Source organism: Aotus nancymaae, unplaced genomic scaffold (genome assembly GCF_030222135.1).
Source record: "Aotus nancymaae isolate 86718 unplaced genomic scaffold, 86718_ANA_hifiasm-v0.15.2.pri h1tg000079l, whole genome shotgun sequence".
In the NCBI taxonomy this organism is placed as follows: domain Eukaryota; kingdom Metazoa; phylum Chordata; class Mammalia; order Primates; family Aotidae; genus Aotus; species Aotus nancymaae.
Window position 1 is genome coordinate 22,651,020 of NW_026988494.1, and position 11,365 is coordinate 22,662,384.

At 48.2% G+C, this 11,365-nt stretch overlaps 1 protein-coding gene across 1 annotated transcript; it reads left to right on the plus strand.

Moving 5' to 3' along the window:
• The first annotated feature begins 3,126 nt into the window (after positions 1-3,126).
• On the plus strand, positions 3,127-7,831 carry LOC135271470 (uncharacterized). The gene is made up of 4 exons (XM_064368770.1): positions 3,127-3,262; positions 5,384-5,590; positions 6,383-6,622; positions 7,653-7,831. The coding sequence occupies exons 1-4, from the start codon at positions 3,247-3,249 to the stop codon at positions 7,829-7,831; spliced, it is 642 nt and encodes a 213-aa protein (XP_064224840.1). The 5' UTR covers positions 3,127-3,246.
• The last annotated feature ends 3,534 nt before the right edge of the window (positions 7,832-11,365 follow it).

An 11,365-nucleotide genomic window follows, 5' to 3' on the forward strand; every position in this document is an offset into this window, starting at 1 on the left:
AGACACACCCCCTTCACGTCACTGGCCCAGGTTCCTACAAGCTTGTATGCAAGAAATTGGACAAGTGGCTGTTAACCAAATGCTGCTTCATCCCTTCGTCCAATTCTCAGTCGAGGCACCAGCCAACTGACCAGTTCCCCTTACTCCGCCCATATTCAGCAGGAAGTAGGAGGAGCAGCGCCCTCTATCTATCATCAAAAGGTCAGAACGTAAGGCTGGTTGCGTTGCCGGGAGCTCGTGTACACCCTCTCCCCTTGCCGGGAGCTTGGACACACCTCCTTCCCTTGCCGGGAGCTCGGACACACCCCCCCGCTGGGAGCCCGGGAAAAAAGCCCCACCAGGACCTACCTGATAGCATTTTGTCCCATCCAGGCCCCATTCCCTGCCTACCATTTTGTCCTATCTGGGCCCCACTCCCCGCCATTTTGTACCATCTGGGCCCCACTCCCATTTTGTCCCACTCACCTTGGGCACAGCCAATCAAATGCCTCCACTCCCTATAAAACCCCATGTCTGAGAGGAGTCTGCATGACTTCTCTGGCCCCTCCTGTCAGACTGCAGAACCTCACCCGGGAGCCTGAATAAATTCCCTTGCATTGGATTATTTTCGTGCTGGCCTCAGTTTCTTCGTTTTATCCTCAGTGAGAACAGACCTTACAGATGGTGCCGAAACCTGGGAGGAGTTGTAAGACCCCTCCTGGGGGAAACTTACTCCTCCTCACAGTGCCGGACCAGGAAGCTGCCGTTTCACCACAAGGTAAGACTTCTGTTACCCACTACCCCACCTGATGCTTTCAGGGAGTCCCTGTCCAAAAACCGCTGTGCAGCGTCAGGGATTCCCACTGTCGCGGGGTCCGTGTCCCCCGGCTTCCCTGCCATGGGGTCTATGACCCCCCCGGCTTCCTTCTCCACAGGTCCATGACCCTGGCAGGCCTCCCGCCGTGAGTCCATGACTCCGGCTTCCCTCCCTTCCTTCCCCATGGGTCCGTGACCCTGGGAGGCCTCCCGCCGTGAGTCCGTGACTCTGGTTTCGTTCCCCACGAGTCTGTGACTCCAGTTTACGACCTGAGTGTAAGAGGAGATGTCCCTACACTCTTGTTCTCTCCCCGTGAGGGGTTTTTTAGGGTCAGGAATTTGAAGGAGATGTCCCCACTTTCCTGAACCCTCACCAGCACCCGAGGTGTGGGTACTCAGAAGCCCTGTTTAAGCAGCCCTGCCTCACGGCAGAGCCAAATCCCCAGCTTATGCCAAATTCTTTAATTCAAACTGGCCTATTTGGCATAAAGGCTCCCGTTAGAAAGAAACTGAAAATACAGTTTCCTTCTCATCTGTTTTTTCTTTTTCGGTTTCTCTTTCTCTTTCTCTTTTTCTCTCTTTCTCGTCTCTCTCCCTCTCTTCTAAAATGGCGGCCGTACCACAGCCTTAAGATGGTGGCCGCTTTCTACCTTTAACTCTATCCTTCTCTCCTTTCCTAACTCCGATGCAAGTGAGTGAGTTTATGTGTAGTCCCACGGCCTAACAGCTATGGGGCTTGTGTGGGCCTCAACCCATGGTTCCATGGGGACGTGGCCGGGAAGGCATCAGACTGGTCTCCCATCTGGGGGCACCCACCCTTTGTTCATCAGTCTTGTATGTGGTACTGTCTTTATTGTAGCCATGTGGCAGATAGCCCTGGCCATGTCTTTTTTTGTTTTCTTCCTAATTATGATCATTATAAACGTGCAGGCTTCCTGGTATCTTTGTTCCCGACCCACCCTCTGTTCCTCTTGCACCACCGCCCAGGTGCTTCTAGCCAAAGAAACCTCCTCTTCACCCTTAGCCCCTTCTCTTCCTTTTCTGACCCTGATGCGTCTGAGGAACTCTCCTTTCTGCTGGCCTGACCCAATAATCCTCCACCTTATGATAAACCTCAACCCCCTTCAGCTCCTCCACCTCCTAATTACAACCTGGCCTCTCCTGTTAGTGCTCACACCTGCTCACACAGTGCTCCCAATGACGGGGCCTCCCTCCTTTGCCCCCTCCGCAAGGTGGCCGGAGCAGAGGGCATTGTCTGAGTGCATGTTCCCTTCTCCCTCTCCGACCTATCGGCCATTGAGAAACGCTTAGGTTCTTTTTCCATCAACCCTACTGCTTCCACCAAGGAATTTTGTTACCTTACTCAGGCATATGATTTAACTTGGCATGACATGTTTGTAATCCTATCCTCCACCCTCACCCCAGATGAGTGTGACCGGATTTTTACAGCAGCCTGGGAACATGCTAATCAGGTACACCTGACTGATAACCAGATGCCAGTAGGTGCGGCAGTGGTCCCAGAGGCCGACCCTAATTGGGACTATCAGGACGGTCGAGATGGCTGCCACTGCCGAGACCAGATGCTACAGTGCCTCCTGGCGGGCATGCAAAACGCAGCCCAAAAGGTAGTCAATTACAATAAGTTAAGGGAAATAACTCAGGGACCTGATGAAAACCCAGCCATCTTCCTTGACTGCTTAACTAATGCTATGATCCTCCATACATGGCTGGATCCGGCCTCCTTAGTAGGAGCTACGGTCCTAGCCACCCACTTTATCTCCCAGTCAGTGGCTGATATAAGGAGGAAACTTAAAAAAGCTGAGGAGGGCCCCCAGACTCCCATGTGAGACCTGGTAAACATGGCATTTAAAGGTTTTAACAGCCGAGAGGATAAGGCTGAGGCCACCTGACAGGCCCACTTAAGGCAGAAGGTAGGCCTCCAAACCTGAGCTCTTGTAGCAGCCCTGAGGCTGGCAGCCCACTGAACATCTGGTGAGGGAGGTCTATTGAAACCCTTCCAAAATGTTTTAAGGGCCCTGGCCGGGTCCTGTTATAGATGTATAGATCTATAACATAGATCTCAAACCTCTTGCAGGCTCTGTTACTCCCCAAAGAGGTCACTGTCATCCACTGTTGGGGGCACTGGGCCCAACAGGATGCCATTTCTCGGGGCAATGCAAGGGCAGATGCAGTAGCAAAGGCTCTAACCAGTACTAGGCTGGCTCCCACTCCCGTCCTTGACCACCCCCTGGACCTTGCCCAAATTGCAAACGAACTGGACACTGGAAGGTTGATTGCCCATCCTGGACCAAAGGCCCACTCCCTGCACCTCTATGTGGGGAGCAGGCTGGTCTGCAGGAGGCAGTCCCTTCACCTGAATTTCTTGGCCTTCTGGATGACTGATGCAGCCCGGACTTGAGGACCCCCATCACCCTTGCCGAGCCCAGAGTAATGCTGCAGGTAGCGGGTAAGTCCATTTCTTTCTTAGTGGACATGGGGGCTACCTACTCTGTATTACCTTCCTACTCAGGGCCTAGCATACCTTCCCAGGTCTCGGTCATGGGAGTTAATGGAAGGCTTTCCTATCCCAACCAAACCCCTCCCCTAACCTGTCTCCTTGAGGGACACCCCTTCTCTCCTTTTTAATCATACCCTCATGCCCAGTTCCCCTGCTAGGAAGAGAGATTCTCTAGACTCTGGGGGCCACTCTCCAACTCACTAATCTCACATACTCAAATTCAAACCCCTCACATACACACCTCCTAATGTCTCTTCTAACAGAAGCTACACCCAATCCTAACCCTACAAACCAACTCCCTATCCCTCCGGATGTAATTGATCCCATGGTGTGGGATACATCTAAGCCTGTAATGGCGAGACATCACACACCAGTTAAAATACTTTTCAAAAATTCTACTTGTTTTCCCTCACGGCCTCAGTTTCCTATTTCAAAGACCCACCATCAAGGCCTGACGCCTATCATCGCTCGACTCCTAGCCCAGGGACTCCTTATATCCACCAGTTCCCCTTGTAACACTCCTATATTGCCAGTCCAAAAGCCGTCCGGCAACTATTGCTTGGTTCAGGACCTATGCCTTATCAACGAGGTGGTAGTACCCCTGCAGCCGGTGGTCCCCAACCCATATACCTTGTTATCTAACATTCGCTCCAATACCTCCCACTTCACAGTTCTGGACCTCAAGGATGCCTTCTTTACCATCCCTCTACACCCTGAGTTGTACTTTCTCTTTGCCTTCACCTGGACTGATCCAGACACCAATTTGGCACAACAGCTTACCTGGACAGTTTTGCCTCAGGGATTTAGAGACAGTCCTCATATTTTTGGGCAGGACTTAGCAGCTGATCTCAGCTCCTGCCCTCTCCAACCCAGTCTCCTCCTCCAATATGTGGACGACCTTTTACTCTGTAGTCCCTCCCTCTCGCTGTCTCAACAGCATACTGCCACTGTTCTTAACTAACTTTTTGGGATCCAAAGGATACCGAGTATCCCCATCCAAGGCACAGTTGTCAGTCACCTCAATAGTTTACTTAGGCATATGCCTCACCCCTACAACTAAGAGCCTGACGACAGACCATAAAAATGCACTCCTTTCACTACAGCCTCCAGAGACAGCACCAAATTCTCTCCTTTTTAGGGTTTGTGGGATTTTTTTCCACCATTGGATACCTAATTTTGCCTCCCTGGCTAAACCTTTGTATGTGGCAGCTAAAGACACACCCACGGGACCCCCTCTCCCACCCTGGGTTAGTAAAACAGGCTTTTAAAACCCTAAACTCGAGGCACGCCAACTCCCTGATGGGACGACATCCCAAAAGGCAGAGCTCATCGCCTTAACCCAAGCTCTTGCACTAGCAAAGGGAAAACGGGCAAATATCTTTACAGACTCCAAGTATGCTTTCCTTATTACCCACTGTCACTCTGCCCTTTGGAAAGAGTGATGATTCCTTACCATAAAAGGGACCACCATAGTCAATGCCACCCATATCTCAAACCTCTTGCAGGCTCTGTTACTCCCCAAAGAGGTCACTGTCATCCACTGTTGGGGGCACTGGGCCCAGCAGGATGCCATTTCTCGGGGCAATGCAAGGGCAGATGCGGTAGCAAAGGCTCTAACCAGTACTAGGCTGGCTCCCACTCCAGTCCTGTTCCTTACCACAGCCACATCACCAGGGTGCACACCATCAGAAAGACAGGACCTTATGTTAAGGGGTGGAACTGAGTCTGACCAGGGCTGGATCTTCCTAAATAATAAGATCGCCCTTCCATGGGAACAGGCTCCTAAAATTATTGCCAAAATCCACCAATCCTTACATATAGGGCTCAAAGCATTACACCACTTTGTGCAACCCCTCTTTTATTCACCAGGTTTACAACAGACAATTGAGCAGGTACACAAAACATGCGTTACTTGCTCTAAGGTCTCGTCTCAGGGAAGCTTGAGGCTACAGTTTCCCACCCACCAAATGCGTGGCAACCTGCCGGCTCAGGATTGGCAAATTGATTTCACCCATATGCCCACTCACAAAAAACTTCGCTACCTCCTAACCTTTGTAGATATCTTTTCAGGTTGGATTGAAGCCTTCCCCACTTCTCGGGAAACAGCAGACACGGTAGCCTCCATTCTTATTCAAGAGATCATCCCCCACTTTGGCCTACCTGCCACCATCCAGTCAGACAACGGTCCAGCATTCACAGCCCAGGTAGTCCAGCTGGTCGTCAAGTCTCTCAACATCTCCTGGAAACTACACATCCCCTACCACCCTCAGTCATCAGGTAAGGTCGAACTTACCTGTCACTCTTGAGAATGCCTTACCACGGCATTCTCAAAGACCATTTGGCCAAACTTACCATTGAGGTAAAACTTTCTTGGCCTACTCTCCTACCTCTTGCTCTAGCCCAGATCTGAGCCACCCCATGGGAACCAACGGGCCTTAGTCCCTTTGAGTTGCTGTATGGCCGACCGTTCCTGGTCTCTCATAATTTCCCGGTGCAACCACCTCCCCTAGCCACCTACCTTCCCTATCTATATCTCTCCTCCGCCACTTACTCAGGGAGCATGCAGATCATGCTCTCCCCATTGTTCCAGGGCCTGGAGACTCACACCCGGCAGCACCCCTTCAGCCAGGTGATAGTATTCTCCTCCGGGCGCTCCATGCAGGATCTCTGCAGCCCAGGTGGTCAGGACCCCACATCGTTATCCTGACCACCCCCACGGCTGCCAAGCTCCTGGGTCACACCCCATGGTATCATGTGTCCCGCCTTAAACTGGCACCACAAAATGACCAGTGGAAATCCAAATCCCTGGGCCCCACTTGCCTTCGCCTCACCCGCTGCCCCTGCCCGTCAACTCCTGATCTTTCGAATTATCCTGACATTTCTTCTAATATCTCCCTCTAAAGCCAGCCCCTACTATGCCTGGCAATTCTACTTGCAGGAATCCTGGAAACAAGGCCCCACCACTAGAACCCAATACAGTACTACAAGCTCATATGCGAGAAGTTGGACGTGTCTCTCAGTTGAGGTGCCAGCTGACTGACCTGTCCTCCTTACTTTGCCCCTATTCAGCAGGAAGTAGTCAGGAAGAGCGGCACCCTCTATCATCAAAAGGTTGGAATATAAGGCTGGTTGCATCGCCGAGAGCTCAGACACACCCCCTCCCCTCACGGGGAGCTCGGACACACCCCCTCCCCTTGCAGGGAGCTCGGACACAGCCCCCCCCCTCGCTGGGAGCTCGGATGCTCCCCCCCCTCACGGAAAGCTCAGACACACCCCCTTCACGTCACTGGCCCAGGTTCCTACAAGCTTGTATGCAAGAAATTGGACAAGTGGCTGTTAACCAAATGCTGCTTCATCCCTTCGTCCAATTCTCAGTCGAGGCACCAGCCAACTGACCAGTTCCCCTTACTCCGCCCATATTCAGCAGGAAGTAGGAGGAGCAGCGCCCTCTATCTATCATCAAAAGGTCAGAACGTAAGGCTGGTTGCGTTGCCGGGAGCTCGTGTACACCCTCTCCCCTTGCCGGGAGCTTGGACACACCTCCTTCCCTTGCCGGGAGCTCGGACACACCCCCCCGCTGGGAGCCCGGGAAAAAAGCCCCACCAGGACCTACCTGATAGCATTTTGTCCCATCCAGGCCCCATTCCCTGCCTACCATTTTGTCCTATCTGGGCCCCACTCCCCGCCATTTTGTACCATCTGGGCCCCACTCCCATTTTGTCCCACTCACCTTGGGCACAGCCAATCAAACGCCTCCACTCCCTATAAAACCCCACATCTGAGAGGAGTCCATGCGACTTCTCTGGCCCCTCCTGTCGGACCGCAGAACCTCACCCGGGAGCCTGAATAAATTCCCTTGCATTGGATTATTTTCGTGCTGGCCTCAGTTTCTTTGTTTTATCCTCGGCAAGAACAGACCTTACATACACCATGGAATACTATACAGCCATAAAAGAGTTAATTCATGCCCATTGCAGGGACGTGGATGAAGCCGAAAATCATTATTCTCAACAAACTGACACAAGCACAGAAAACCAAACACCGCATGTTCTCACTCATAAGTGGGTGTTGAACAATGAGAACACATGGACACAGGGATGGGAACATCGCACAGCAGGGCCTGTTAGGGACTGGGGAGGGATAACATTAGGAGAAATACGTAACGCACATGACAGGGGGATGGAGGTAGCAAACCACCATGGCACATGAATACCTATGTAACCTGCATGTTCTGTACATGTACCCCAGAACTTAAAGTATAACTTAAAAAAAGAAAAATATTTTTACTTCATTAAAAAATAATGACAGTTACTTATTATTAAGTGTGTGTACTTCTCAGGTCTGCATGATTTCCTAAAGCCCCGAGTGAGATTGGACACTGTATCATCAGTCTGTTCTCATGTTGCTAATAAAGATAAACCTAAGAGTTTAGGTTCCAAGATGGCCAAACAGAGGCAGCTCCAGAATGCAGTTCCCAGCAAGAGAAACACAGAAGCTGAGTGGTCTCCACAGTTCTAAACGAGGTACCAGGTTCATTTTGTAGGCATAAATCAAAGAGGGCAAGTTGACGCAGGGAGGGGCATGGCCCCACCCGGGAGGTGCATGCAACTGACCAGAGGATCAGAGGCTCTCCCAGTCTGGAACTTCGGTTTTGATACTGTGCTTCACCGAAGCCCTCCACAATCCACAGAACAAGAGATCTTCACAGGGCTGAAAAGCCCCACAAGCTGCCTGAACAAGGCTGAGCAGCAACACTGGTGGTAATGCAGTTGGTGGCACAGATCTAGACAGAAGCACTGACACTGAAAAAGCCCGTGGGATGGAGCTACCCACCCCCCAGAAAGGAAGGAAACTGAAAACAGGAAATCAGGCCGTACAGCTGTAAGGATCCGTCCCCAACAAAGCCCAGCAGGCGGAAGCTCTCTCACTTGAGAGTATTGCAGCCAGCACATCAGTTAGAGCATGACCAGGAACGATTGAGATTGGCGAGGGGAAGGGCAGTTGCCATTGCAGAGGTGGGCCTAATCTTCCTGAGTACACAAAAGATACAGGAAATATATGCAGCAGCTACACTGAATCCATGGCAGCCCACCAGCGCCTCTGCAGGCAGGCAAAGAAAAGGCTGCCTCCCCAAGCAGCTACCTGAAATCAGAGCTAGATAAATCCAAGAAGATGGGAAGAAACCAGTGCAAAAAGGATGAAACCATCAAAGACCAGAATGCTTTGCCCCCACCAAGGGATCACAACTCCTCACCAGCAAGGGAACAAAACAGGATGGAGAATGAATTTGATGAATTGACAGAAGCAGGCTTCAGAAGGTGGGTAATAACAAACTTCTCTGAGCTAAAGGAACATGTTGTAACCTAATGCAGAAACACTAAAAACCTTGAAAAATGGTTAGACGAAATGCTAACTAGAATATCCAGTTTAGAGAAGAACATAAATGACTTGATGGAGCTGAAAAACAGCATGAAAACTTCACAAAGCATACACAAGTTTCAATAGCCAAATCTATCAAGCACAAGAAAGGACATCAGAGATAGAAGATCAACTCAATGAAATAAAATGAGAAGGCAACACAATAGAAAAAAGAGTGAAAAAAATGAACAAAGCCTCCAAGAAATATGGGATTATGTGAAAAGACCTAATCTACGCTTGATCTGTGTACTGGAAGATGACGGGGAGAAGGAATCAAAGATGGAAAACAGTCTTCAGGATATTATCCAGGAGAACTTCCCCAACTTAGCAAGGCACGCCAACATTCGAATCCAGGAAATGCAGAGAACACCACAAAGATATTCCTCAAGAAGAGCAACCTCAAGGCACGTAATCATCAGATTCACCAAGGTTGAAATGAAGGAAAACATGCTCAGGGCAGCCAGAGAGAAAGGTCGGGTTACCCACAAAGGGAAGTGCATCAGATTCACAGTGGATCTCTCAGCAGCAATCCTACAGGAAAGAAAGGAGTGGGGAACAACCTTCAACATACTTAAAGAAAAGAACTTTCAACCTAGAATTTTATATCCAGCCAAACTAAGCTTCATAAGTGAAGGAGAAATAAAATCCGTTATGGACAAGTAATTGCTGAGAGATTTCATAGCCACCAGACCTGCCTTACAAGAGCTCCTGAAAGAAGCACTAAACACAGAAAGGAAAACCCCATACCAGCCACTGCAAAAAAGAACCAAATGGTAAAGATCAATGACACAATCAAGAAACTGCACCAAACCAAGGGCAAAACATCCAAGCAGTAACAAAATGGCAGGATCAATTTCCCACATAACAATAATAATGTTAAACAGATTAAATATCCAAATCAAAAGACACAGACTGGCAAACTGGATAAAGTGTCATGAACCATTGGTATGCTTTATTTAGGAAACTCATCTCATGTGCAAAGACACACATAGACTGAAAATAGAGGGATGGAAGATGATTTACCAAGCAAGTGGAGATCAAAAAAAGCTTGGGTTGCAATCATAGTCTCTGATAAAAAACAGAGTTTAAGCCAACAAAGATAAAAAGAGACAAAGAAGGGCATTACATAATGGTAAAAGGATCAATATAACAAGAAGAGCTAATTACCCTAAATATACACACACCCAATACAAGAGCACCCAGATACACAAAGCAAGTTCTTAATGACCTACAATGAGACATACACTCCCTCACAATAATAGTGGGAGACTTTAACACTCAACTGTCAATATTAGACAGATCAATAAGACAGAAAATCAACAAGGTTATCCAGGACTTCAATGCAGATCTGGACCAAGCAGACCTAATAGACATCTACAGAACTCTCCATCCCAAATCCACAGAATATACATTCTTCTCAGCACCACATCACACTTACTCTAAAATTGACCATATTATTGGAAGTAAATCACTCCTCAGCAAATGCAAAAGAAAATAATAACAGTCTCTCAGACCACAGCACAATCCACTTATAACCCAGGATTAAGAAACTAACTCAAAACCACACAACTTTATGGAAACTGAACAACTGGCTCCTGAATGATGACTGGATAAACAATGAAATGAAGGCAGAAATAAAGATGTTCTTCAAAACCAATGATAATGAAGACGCAATGTACTAGAATCTCTGGGACCTATTTAAAGCTGTGTCTAGAGGGAAATTTGTAGCAATAAATGCCCAGATAAGAAACAAGGAAAGATCTAAAATTGACACCCTATCATCAAAATTGAATGAGCTAGAGGAGCAAGATCAAAAAAACACAAAAGCTAGCAGAAGACAAGAAATAACTAAGATCAGAGCAGAACTGAAGGAGTTAGAGACACAAAAACCTTTCAAAAAAATCAATAAATCCAGGAGCTGGTTTTTGGAAATGATCAACAAAATAGACCACCAGCCAGAATAATAAAAAAGAAAAGAAGAATCAAATTGATGTAATAAATTATAAAGGGATATCACCACCGATTCCACAGAAATGCGAATTACCATCAGAGATTACTACAAACAACTCTAGGCCCAGAAACCAGTAAATCTGGAAGAAATGGATAAATTTCTGGAGACTTGCAATCTCCCATGACTAAACCAGGAAGAAGTTGAAACCCTGAATAGACCAATAACAAGAGCTGAAATTGAGGCAGCAATAAATAGCCTACCAACCAAAAAAAGTCCAGGTCAAAACCGGTTTACAGCCGAATTCTACCAGATGTACAAAGAGGTGCTGATACCATTTCTTTTGAAACTATTCCAAACCATATAAAAAGAGGGAATCCTCCCTAACTCATTTTATGAGACCAACATCATCCTGATACAAAAACCTGGCAGAGATTCAACTAAAAAAGGAAACTTCAGGCCAATATCCATGATGAACATTGACATGAAAATCTTCGATAAAATACTGGCAAACTGAATGCAACAGCACATCAAAAAGCATGTTCATCATGATCAAGCAGGCTTCATCCTGGGGATGCAAGGCTGGTTCAACATATGCAAGTCTATAAATGTCATCCATCACATAAACAGAACCAAAGACCAAAGCCACATGATCATTTCAATAGATGCAGAGAAGGCCTTAGACA

What these genes read in the sequence shown, in the direction of transcription:
- LOC135271470 (XM_064368770.1), top strand. An exon ending in CTACCACCCTCAGTCATCAG is followed by an intron (nt 5,591 to 6,382) that starts GTAAGGTCGAAC and finishes GCCCCTATTCAG; the next exon opens with CAGGAAGTAGTCAGGAAGAG. An exon ending in GCCCAGGTTCCTACAAGCTT is followed by an intron (nt 6,623 to 7,652) that starts GTATGCAAGAAA and finishes TGTACTTCTCAG; the next exon opens with GTCTGCATGATTTCCTAAAG.